The sequence below is a fragment of the Zingiber officinale genome, chromosome 1B (genome assembly GCF_018446385.1).
Source record: "Zingiber officinale cultivar Zhangliang chromosome 1B, Zo_v1.1, whole genome shotgun sequence".
NCBI classification, from domain to species: domain Eukaryota; kingdom Viridiplantae; phylum Streptophyta; class Magnoliopsida; order Zingiberales; family Zingiberaceae; genus Zingiber; species Zingiber officinale.
The window spans coordinates 18,686,905-18,699,322 of NC_055986.1; the positions used below are offsets into that span (position 1 = coordinate 18,686,905).

General features: G+C 37.9%; 1 protein-coding gene across 1 annotated transcript; it reads right to left on the minus strand.

Annotated features, from left to right (window-relative positions):
- Positions 1-1,260: 1,260 nt before the first annotated feature.
- LOC122052031 lies at positions 1,261-11,609 on the minus strand. Its single transcript, XM_042613414.1, has 6 exons — positions 11,521-11,609; positions 11,244-11,414; positions 9,602-10,627; positions 2,843-3,043; positions 2,550-2,745; positions 1,261-1,774 (listed from the first exon to the last, which is right to left on the minus strand). The coding sequence occupies exons 2-6, from the start codon at positions 11,388-11,390 to the stop codon at positions 1,593-1,595; spliced, it is 1,752 nt and encodes a 583-aa protein (XP_042469348.1). The 5' UTR covers positions 11,391-11,414; positions 11,521-11,609; the 3' UTR covers positions 1,261-1,592.
- Positions 11,610-12,418: the final 809 nt, after the last annotated feature.

Sequence of the window (12,418 nt, forward strand, 5' to 3'; positions counted from 1 at the left end):
ATAAATTTAAATATTTATTAAAAAAATTAAATTATATATTTTTAAAAAATTATAATATTCTTGTTAAAATTTATAATTTTATTCTAATAAATAAATTTAATATATTTATCTATGTTTTTCATTAGTAGAATGTAAAATTTATAAATTCAATATCAAAATTATTATTATTTTTATTTAAAAGTTGATTCATGAGCTTAATAAATATGTTCACGAACTAACGAGTCGAATATTGTGAAGCTTAAGCTTGGTTTGTTTATCTTAACGAACCTCATTAAACGAGCTCAAACGAGCTTTTATCAAATCGAGTTTCGAATAGTTCACGAGCGATTTGACTGATTTATTAATATGAGCTTCTCTTTTGTTTATCAAGTAAATTCGAATGTCAATGTTTTGGCCATTTGTTTTAGGTAGATTTTTTAATACATTTTATTTTTTATCTGAAATTATGCACTTCATTTGTTTCAGACGTACCTTCTTTACATAAAAGGAATTCCTCTAATTAAATCTTTCATTTTTGTCAAACTGAAACCTTATTAAGATCTGTGAGAGGGAGATTTGCAAAATAAAACTATTGAAGGTTAATATGGGCAACTTCTTTTTCTCTGTTCAAATCTTTCATTTTTGTCCTTTTAAAATACAATAGGGTCTAAATTTAATCATTTTTTGTAAAACTAAAACCTTATTAAGATTTGTTTTCAAGGAGATTTGCAAAATAAAACTATTGAAGGTTAATATGAACTTCTTTTGAGGATTTCATTGAGTACTGAGTTAGGGTCACAGGCAAGGGCGAGCCATATGTCTATAAAAGCGTACTTGGGTTTTAGTTTGGATTCATCCAAGACCATTTTATTTTATTTTATTTTTTATATGCAACTGTTTATCATATCCGTTTTAAATTCTTAAATCAAATTTTGCTATCAACTTGGGATGTTTGTTTTCATTAAAATTTTTTTTAACCCGAATAGATTATAATTTCTGACCGCGCCACTTGTCATAGGACAATCCCCATACTACATAAAACCAATGAATATCTTAAGACATGAGCATGCAAACAATTGACCATATATTAGAAGTTTAGTGGTACAAGTGCGTATCAAATATACATAGTTCCTTTAAATTTTATCGTACGTCTAAATTTTTTTAATGAACGCAATTAAACTTCAGTAGATTCATTCAGCTTACACACTCGCTATCAATTTTGATTCTTAGCTCGGTTCCTTCAGCTCACTTGAATTTGTGCTTAAGAAAAAAGGAAACAAATGAGCAAATCCTATAAAACTAAAATTGAAGACCAATAAATATCAAACATTACATTACACGGTTAAAGAAATATAGACACTTTAGGCCGTATAAATTCTGATATATATATACAGCAATATAAAAAAGAAGTGCAACACTACTTAGGTATTTACAATTGCTTCATGCATTTTCAGAAATGATGGTTAATCTGTACATTTTCAAACGCCATTTTATGCACACAACTAAAGAATAAGGACTTGGAGGGAGGTTGAACAAGCAGAGGCAGTATTAAGTGAGGAGGTTCCCGGAAGAAACTCTATCTGGAAACATGATTTCTCCAAATCTCGATTGGGCTAACTTTCCAGCTTAATGAATAGCTCAGAAAGGGCACGGTAGAGAATAGCTGCAGCTGGGGGCCTTGGCATCGACCCAAGAAGTATCTTGGATGCTTTGATAGGTGCGCCGTAGAAACGTGAGTTTTCGGATACACGAGTAGTGACCATGCTCCCATTGAGTGCACAACCAACAAATGCACCTGCAATGAGAAGGACGCCATAATGCTAGAACAGCAAATAGTGTTTCAACAGAATGAATCCTTCCTGAGTGCAGAATAAGAGCAAAAGAAATGCGAGTACATTTCCAACACTTTTTGTAATTTTTCTCCTCTACTACCTTATCTCCATGTAAACACAACAACAAGAATTGAACAACACTAAATATCTATATTCAGATCATGATGACAACAATAAAAATCTATATTTAGTTCGTGATAATAAAGCGTGCATTTTATACTGTATTGCCTCTATCATTAGAAAACAGTAATACATACTGCCTTAAAATATTTGTAAATGACTTTCTTCTAGAAAGAAATGTTTTTAGTTTCCCCGTGATGAACTAGGGAGAACAAGTTTACTGAATTACCATTTTTGTAACTTGTAAGTGGTTACCTTCACAGACGATGGGTAAATGCTCAAGCTTTTGCATAAGGGGAGAAAAAGCAGGACTTAGAAAGCCCCAAAACATTGTCCTATAAATCCAGTTTTCTCTCAGTGTTGCATGTCTGGTGCAATTGCTTTGTCTAATTAAGAAAAACATTTCAAAACTAAATCTAGGCAACCAGATTAGTAATTCAACACCTTGCCTGAGCAATAAGCTTGAGATTAAGTTGTTCAGAAGCAAACAAGTTAAATAAAGCATAATTCATATTCTATATTTCAATAGACATTTGAACTTCATTTGACATTATATCTGCTTCAGTGATTATGTCTTAATCTGATATGTAAGCAGATGGATATTTGGATGAAACGCACCTTTACTGCAGCTGTATGTATAACAAGCAGCGATACCGCCATCACCTGCACGTATGTCAGCCTCTGCAGCCCGTCCAAAAATTCCAGCAGCTGCACTCAATCCTGCACCAATGGACAAATGCCCATTGCTGCTAAAGGTTTTGATGGCAGCTTCATTCCTCAATACAATTATGTAGTCAGTGAGCTCGCCTCCAGCCTGTTAAAAAAAATTCAATCATTTGCTGTGTTTTCTTTTCTTTTTTCTAACAGATAATATATAAGAAACAAAATTCTTGTAAAAGAAATAAGCTAACCTGGGCCCCCCATCCAATACCAAATGAAGAAATGGCCGAGGGTGGAGACCAAGTGCCATCTTCTCTTCGAGAGAGCACAAGCCCAGTCCCAACTTTGTAAGTAACCATTATACCAACATTGACAACAGTTAGGATTGCAAGGCCTTTTGCTTGCTTCAAAATAACATCTGGGATTAACTTCTCAGGTTTCAGCAAACCAACCTAAAAATAATTACAGCACTGTCTAAGCTTCCATTGAACAATCGGTACTGGCTTACCATTATGCAGAAACTCTCTTTGGTATGTAATTCCAACCAACAATAACAAATAATTTTTCAAAAAGTGTATTCATAGGAGCAAATGCAATAAAAAATAATAATTAAAAACGTTAAAAATATCTATTATCCACAAAATGACTAATATCCCACGAAAAAGCATATTTATCAATAAAAAATTTATACTTTCACATAGATAAAATGTCAATCAGACAATGCATAACACATAAATATACCAAACTCTTGGAAAAATGTGAATGGAGAGAGGAGAATAGGGAGTTGTTTTGTGTCTGATCCCGTGTTCAGCACACAACTCAACGAATGATGACACATATTCACTACCTCGGTTACTTCGAACCACCTTAATTTTCCTATTAAGTTAATTTTCAACCTCACTCTTACAGAGAATAAAATTCTCTGTAACTTCATCCTTACTTTGGAGAAAATACACATAATCATATTTTGTGTAATCATTTATAAAAATAATGAAGTACTTATTCTCACCACGTGTCGGGGTACCTTTAAGGTCGCACATGGCAGTGTGATTTAGGCCGAGTAGTTCAGTGTTTCCTTCAAAGTGTTGAAAGGATGATTTTGTCAATTTTGCTTCAACACAAGTCTCATACTTGTGTTCCGGGTCAAAGTGAAATGTAAGTATGCTTTGCATGTTACTTAATCTACGTAAGACAACGTAATTAACATATCATAGTCTACCATGCCACAAACTGAAAGACTCAAGTATATACACATAAGAGCTTTCGACTTTATTTATTTTAGGCCGAATAACCATTACATTAAGCTTAAACAGCTCATCATTTACATAGTCTTTTCCTATAAACAAACCATGTTTGGACAGCACAATCCTATCCGACTCAAACACATTCTAGAACCCATGCTTGCAGAGAAGCGATTTGGATACTAGATTCTTTCGAATCTCTAGAACATACAACACCTTGTTCAAAGTCAACTCCTTGATTGAGATCATCTTCAACACCACTTTCCCTTGATCTTCAACACCACTTTCCCTTGACCCTTAATGTCTGAGGTTGCTGACTTGTCCCCATCTTTAACTTTTTCAAAGTTGTGGAGTAGCTCCTTGTTACAACAAACATGTCTAGTGACACTGGTATCGATCCACCATTGTCGCGAGTTGGAACCTATCAGGTTCACTTCAGAGACCATGGCACAGAAGTCTATGTCTAGTTCCTCATTTAGATTGACTTCCTGCTTCTTTTATTTTCTACACTCCGAAGCTTTGTGACCAACTCAATTACAGTTGTAGCATTTCCCAGAGAAATTTTCTTAAAACTATCTCTTCTGGGTATCATTTTGAATGATTTAGGGTTCTTTCGTTTGAAGTTTTAACCGTGTTCGACCATGTTGGCTTTCACAATAACCTAAGAGAACAATTTCCTCTCGGAACTCTTATTGTCTTCCTCAATTCGAAGCCTTACAACGAGTTCTACATTCATCTCCTTCCGCTTATGCTTCAGGTAATTCTTGAAGCCCTTCATGTTGGTGCAATCGACATCCAAGGTTCTAATGTTCGAAAAATATGTTTAATGGAGCTTGATTAAGGGAAGTCCTAGTCGCAACTAAACAAGGGTGAAAAGTCTACTGAGTGACTAGTCTTAACTGTGGTTAGGCAAGAAAAGTCCGAGTTGCGGATAGACAAGAAAAATCTCGGCAGATCGTGAAAGCCAGGCAGAAGGATTCGATAGGTCTGGAAGACCCGATATCGAATCCCTGGTGGGCTGATCCGATGCTGAATCTTGGTAAGTGAAGCCAGGTGGAGAAAACCCTAGAGGGAGGTAACTCTAGGTTCTGGTGAGTGAAACCAGATAGAGAAAATTCTAGGAGAAGGTAACCTTATGTAACAAGAAGTCTTAGAGGAGTGAATTCCAAGCAAAGTTGATCGGATGGTTTCTGATCGACCGCGGACGGACGACCGGAGCAGCGAATCTTTGTAAATCTAAGTTTAATTTTACAATAGTGTTCGGTATTACTATTATTGCTAGTGGCTAATGTAGTGTTGTATGAAAAGTCTTGGTGGATCAGAGATCAAACACTGAGAAGAGAAAGTCCAATCAATCTGAAGGACCAATGTTTGACAAGTAGGTTGAGGTAAGCAACTGGAGTGGAGCGACGGTGAGATCGTGTTCCGGAAAGAAACAACTTTAGATTGTTGATCCAACTGAAGAAACTGGGAAGGTTTCCAAGTTGAGATCAAGACAATTTTACTGTCAATTACTACTCATGCATCATATATTACTGTCCTAACTTTGTTTTACAGAAATATTTGTTTAACTTTATTTTGTAGGAATATTTGTTTAACTCTGTTTTGCAGGAATCGGTCTGATCGATCGACCAAATCCATGGAGGAACCAAGTTAATTCAGACCAGAGATTAGATCACGCCAAAGCAAACATGGAAGCCATGTCGATTGGTTGACTAAACCTAGGGATCGGTTGACCGAACAATTAATGCATTAATGGAGAATTAATGACGAATCTCGATGAATAGGGAAACTCCTCTGTTCGGTCGATCAAAAAGGTGATCGGTCGACCGAACAATAAATGCTCATAAATGCGCAAAGATCAGATCTCAACGAAGAAGGAAAGCAAGGGGTTCAGTCGACCGATAGGAGGATCAGTCGACCGAACGGATTTTCGATTGACCGAACTTGGCTTATAAAAGGACTTCGAGATCTGTTCCGAAGATACAACTCTCTGAACATTCCTCTGTCGCATTCTACTCATGACTCTACTGTTCTGCGCTACAACTCCATGTGCAAGTTGCTACGCTGAGAAGTGTAGACTTGCTTAATCATCTACTCTTTATCAGTATATTTTATTTGTAGCTTACATTCTTATAAGAAGATAGTAGTGTGTTACTATCATTCTTTTATTGTACGAATTGCTTCTTTCCGAAGATTTTAAGAAGAAGAATTATAGTGAATTGCCTAACGGTGTGATCAAGGATCATGGGTCTTGAAGTAGAAGTCGACATAGGATTCGAACCAAGTAATCACTTGAGTCACTTGTCTTTCTTTTGTTATCTTATTTTCCACTGTCTTACTTTGATATTTGTTTTACGAATTGATACAAAAAGAAAAGATTTTAACGAGCGATATTCATCCCCCCTCTATCGCTTCATTTCGATCCATCACTTCTAGTTAGAAGGCAGTTTCTCAATGATTATTGTCACCTGAGTGAATCTCTTGCAAGATCACCTAAAGCTCATGGATGTGGCTAATTACTGACTTGGAGTCAACCATCTTGTAGTTCAGGAAGCGGCCAACAATGAACTTTTTGACCCCAGCTTCCTCCAATTTGTACTTTTTTGTCTAGGGACTCCCACAACTCCTTTGTCATTTTCTTCTTACAATCAGTGTTCTAAATGGCAATCGAGGCGGCCGCCTAAGCAGGAGGCGGGCATCAACTGCGTTGCCTCAAGTTGAGATGGTGCTTTACGCAGTAACTCACCTTTTTCCGCCACCGCCACCGCCACCACCACGCCTAAAGTTACCGCTGCTGCCGTTTCGCCACCTCGACATGTCCGGATGCATGGCTTGGGTCCGACGATGAGTTCGGATGCGTGGCGCGAGCCCGAACGTGTCGTCTGGGCCCGCGGCGCATCTAGATGCGTTGCGCAAGCCCGGAAGTGTCGCTCGGGCCCAATGATAAGACTCGACACGTTGCTTAGGCCAGTGACGCATCCAAACTCATCGCACAATCCCGACGATGTGTCAAACTCGTTGTCCGACTGAAATAGAGTACGCAAGTAAGTTGTAAGTTAGGGTTTAATTAAATTACTTTATGTTAATAATGTTAATCAATTCCTAACTATGATTGAGATAATTTAAATAGATTTAATTAAAATCTAATAAAATTATCCTATTAATTTAATATATATATATATATAATTATATTTTTTTTAATTTTTAAATATTTAATTTTTAATTAATATATTTGATTAAAAGTAAATACTATAAAGAATAATGATTATTTATAATATTATGTATAAAAAAAAGTAAAAAATATTCAACCACCTAGGCACTGCCGCCTAGGCGGCCGAGGCAGTAGGCGGTTAATGACTGCCCGCCACCGCCTCAGTTTACCGCCATTTATAACACTGCTCATAATACACAACGTATAGCGAATCAGTAAGACGGTTGAGGATGTAGTTTCGACATAGGAACTCAGACTCCTTCCATTTATCGACTGCAATGATAATTCATATCATTTACATCCTCAGCAAAATTGGGAAGTTCCTTAGCCAAGATCCGTGCTAGGTTCACCGTGGTCAGGTAGAAGAACATCTTCTGCTATCACTGCTTGAAATTCAACCTGGTGCACTTCTCTCTTTGGCCTCCCTATAATTGAAATATTTCCAATTGGGGCAGAGGAGGTCGGCACATGTTGAGCATATTGCATCTCAACATCTTCTGCCGCTATCTCAACAACACAAATCTGTTTTAAGATTGTTGGGCCTTTATCCATAATCTGTTAGAAGGATAGTACTTACTTATCTGTTAAGATTGCTTGAAGCTAATAATCTCAAGCTGCTGGCTTGGCTGAGTAGGCCGATCGCCAACTTTGTCCAAAGCTGCCCAAGTCTGAGTGGGAATTTGATGAATCGCCGGTTCATCTAGTTGTCGAGTGCTCAAAGTCGATGAAGTTGATGCTGAAGGCTTGAGACGGACGCCGAACAAACCGGAGCCTGAGTACGAGTTGCGGGAGAAGCGTCGGCCGAGGAACAAAGACGCCGAGTCCTCTCTTTAAAACAGATTCGTCCCCTCTGGTGGTGCTAAGAGGTCACGCTTGGACGTCTATTTCCAGGATAAAATGACGAGACAACGACACAACCTTGTTTCTTTTGCACGAAGAAGTTTTGGCCACTTCTTTCGAGCTTTGTTTTTTTTTTCATGCTTGCTTATGCTCCTTTATAAAGGAGTGACCATTCTCTTGGTCCGATTAACATGCAAATGCATGTGTCACCAACAACCACATGTGGGCTTCAACTTGCAAGACATGTGACATGTTTGGTGGCATGCATGGAAAGCCTTTGGAATGACAAGTGGCAAGTGGTGTGCATGCACAAGCACATATGGCATGCTCGTGCAAAGCCATGTGGCATACACATGCAACAAGCATCAAACCACGGTCGGGATAAATGTATCCACGTGAATTAGTCCGACATTGTCACGAGTCTCTTTCTTGTTTGCTCACATGTCATTGCATAAGCATGCCACATGGCCTTGCATAAGCATGTGATGTGTGGTTGTGCATGCACACCACTTACCACTTGACATTCCAATGGCTTTGCATGCATGCCACCAAACATGGCACATGTGTTGCAAGTTGAAGCCCACGTGTGGTTGTTGGTGACACATGCATTTGCATGCTAATCGGACCAAGAGAATGACATTCCTTTATAAAGGAATATAAGCAAGCATGAAAAAAAAACAAAGTTTGAAAGAAGTGAGCAAAACTTCTTCGTGCAAAAGAAGCAAGGTTGTGTCATGATCTCGCCGTTTTATCATGGGAAACAAACGTTTAAGCGTGACCTCTTAGCACTACCAAAAGGGATGAATCTATATTCAGGAGAGGACTCGGCGTCTTTGTTCCTCGGGCGACGCTTCTCACTCAACTCAGACTTAGGTTCCGGGTTTGTTCAGCGTTCGTCTCGAGCCTTCGACATCATCTTATCAACTCGTTGCACTCGCCAACTTGACAACCGGACAAACTAGCAATTCATCAAATTCCCTCTCCCACTCAGACTTGGGCAGCTCTAGACGAAGTTGGTGATCAGCCTACTCAGCTAAGCCGACAACTTGAGATTATTAGCTCAAGTCATCTTAACAGATAAATAAGTACCGTCCCTCTGGTAGATTGTGGATAAAGGTCCAACACAAACAATATTACACGTTGCATGTAGAACACATATGTTGTATGCAACTATATAAGGTTTTTATGCGCTGCATGCAGCCCAAGAAATGGCTTGTAAGACCATGATCATAGATATCAGTCTAAAAAAAGGAAGATGCTGATAACTTGAGGTTGATAAAATTCCATCATACATGTACGGATTGGTTAGTAAAAGAAAGCATAAGGTATAGGTATGATTCATACACAAGTCGCACAATGTTGGTTAACCTTTGAAATACAATAAGCCTTAAAAGGAATATTAATTCAAGCCTAAATTGGAAAACACTATGATGATAAAAAAGCCTAACTTGAGAAAATAAACAATAGGGAGATCCAACAACTTATGTAGTTAACCTGCACTTGATCGGTTCCATTATTTCAAATATCAAATTAAGCCGATGAAAATTCAATTGCTAGATGTTGGTAGTAGCATCACTAACGAGTTAAATAGTATGAAGAAATCTTACAGATAAATCACAACATAGAAAATGGCAAATCTACTTGAATTCCGTACCATTAGGATATACAATTTAAATTATCACGCCAATCTATTTCCATTGGGAAAAAGGGCTTACCTTACAATAAGAGTGAATTATATTTGCTCCTTTGTAAATCTCATACTCCATAGTCCGACCCCATGGAAAATTCAACCATGATCGCAAGGTACTGAGGTCAGTCATGTCATGGGTTGGAAGCTGGGAGGCGTGGCTGATTTGATTCATTAAATAAGGTTGCACAGACTCCAATCGCACACAACAAACATCACACACTCGTTGTGGGTTTGCATCTCTGAACTTTCGAGGTAGCAAGCTTCTTCCTTTCGAGCAATCATTGCAAAATATGCCACCACAAAATCGGCAATGATGCCTTGAGCACATAATTGGGTGAAATCTTATGTTGCAGAGCATGCAAGCTGCAGCAGCACTGTCAGATAACCACTTTGGTGGCTCTGTTTCCAGAATCTCCATACTGTTCCCAAAGTTAGCCTCCGCCAGAGTGTTGGCCATCTCTTTCCAAGTTTCTTCTAAGATATCTGTTGATATCCAAGACATTCTATGGCTTAGTAGATTACCTGAACTTAGGGCACTTACTTTGCCTCGTGCCACAAGAAACATCTCAGAAACCACATCCCACATGGTCATCTCCTTATCTTCTCCTAAAAATTGGTCCCAATTGAATTCTTCCTCAGGAAAGTACCCACCATTAGCACCAAATCCACAACTCCATTCATCAGGGTCACTTTCTAGCATGGGAGGGACAGACACAGGTATCCAAAATCCAGTATCTTCATAAAGTGGAGAATCATAATAGAAATATTTGCCTGACTTCTGTTCTACCGTGTCTTCATTGGTGTCTATTCTGTGATTAGAAGATTGGACCAATTCTGAAGTGCTAGATTTTTCACTCTGAGGAGCAGATATATCATTGTTGCCTCTTATAAGTGGAGAATTATCATAGAAATATTTGTTCGATTTCCATTCGCCTGTCTCTTCAATAGTGTCAATTCTGTGGTGAGGAGATTGAACCAACTCTGAAGTGCAAGATTTTTCAGCCTTAAGCGAAGAGAAATTGTTGTTGCTTCCCTCCATTCGATTAGATACCTGTTCAAAATTTTCAGAACTTAATAGAAAGAACCAACAGCAGAGCAAACAGCTCTCCAACTATGTAAATTCATGCAGAGAAGACATGATGCTCTAATAACAGAAATAAAGCCCAAAAAATATTGCCTCCAGTTTTCAAGTACTTGATGATCCTTATAAAGCATTTAAAGGCACGGCCTTCTCAAGTCCCGAGTATTGTGTATGATTTCAGTGCAACGCAAATAACTAATTGATGATGAAATATCATAAAATAATTCGAAATTTATACAACAGGATGATACATAAAGAAAACATTTGAATAAATAACTCCTAAGCAGAGTTTTCTGGAATCAACAAATATTAGACCATATAATATATTCTCAACAGGAAAATTTGTGTTCAAGTAAGAGTAAACAGATACGAACGTCAGCAAGGGAAAGCAAAGCCTTACAAAATTGATCTTTCTATGAATATAATATAATTACTCAAAAGATCCTGTTTACACATGCATCTTTCCTGAATTCACAAAATCCAAACCGAACAATTAGACTTGAAAATGTCCTTTTGTTTCTTTACTGCCAAAAGATATGATGAATTGTAAAAACGAACACAGAAATGAATCTAAAAAAGGACGAACCTCAGACAACGAAGACGAAAAATCCTCCATCCCTGGTTGATTCACACGGGAGATCATATGACCGATGGCTTCTGACGACTCCAGAGGTTGGGATGACCCCGTTTCCTCGACTCCAACTACAGGGTAAAGATTAGGAGTCCCGATCATAGCGAATCGATTAGGCGATTGAAGCTGCCAAAAAGAAATCCACCATGGACAGAAGAAGATTAAGGATGAACTAGTAGGAATTAGCGAACAAGGGAGAAGAGGAGTCAGAGATGAGAAGGTAAAATGTTACCCTAAAGAAACAAGAGAAGACCTAACGAGGACAGCCGTAGGAGAAACCGGTTTCACGACTACCGCAGATGCATTGTCACAACGCGGTATAAGTAACGTAGGAAAATATGGTTTGCATAATGTACGGTAACTGTACCGGCAGTGATCTGACTCTACCCGACCCAAGCTGCCCTGACGTAATCGCGGAGATGACGTGTTAACTCGGAATTGGCCGGTTCTATTGAACCAGTAATTTTTGAACCAGACAATGAGGATTACACAGAAAATTCTATTTTTAAAAACCATTTCTGGAAATATATCTAAAAAAAACTGAAAGATATGCATCATTATTAATGTATGGTAAAAATCTAAAGCAAATTAATAAAATAGCGATAGATGGGATTGTAAATGGATTTATATCATGGACAATTCATTTATGAGACATTCTATCATAATACAGGAGCATTTCTTTCATACAAACTCCCTTTATTAAGAAAAAGGACAATTCTTATGCACACATGAATTTTAAAATCCTCTTCTCTGTAAATGGCGGAGTCAAGAATTCAAATCCACTCGTGCTGATCGGAAATCCGAACTACATGAAATTTTCCTCCCGGGCTGACCTCGACAACAGTCACACACATTGTTCCTTTCTCCCACTGTAAATCTGAGTTGAAGTGCCTCTTAACATTGTCAGCCCCTGAGTTAAAGCCTTGTTAGGCTATAACATGGCTCCACCTTGTCTTCAGTCCTTTAAAATGGCCCATAAATAATCATACAGTGTCCTTGACAACCTACCAAAATTTTAAAGAGAAACCAATTATTTCAAGTATCCTTAACGCTAAATCAATATGTTGTCATAAAAATATAATAGTTTGTAGGATCAAAGACCGAATATATTACTTCTAGGTAATGGTATA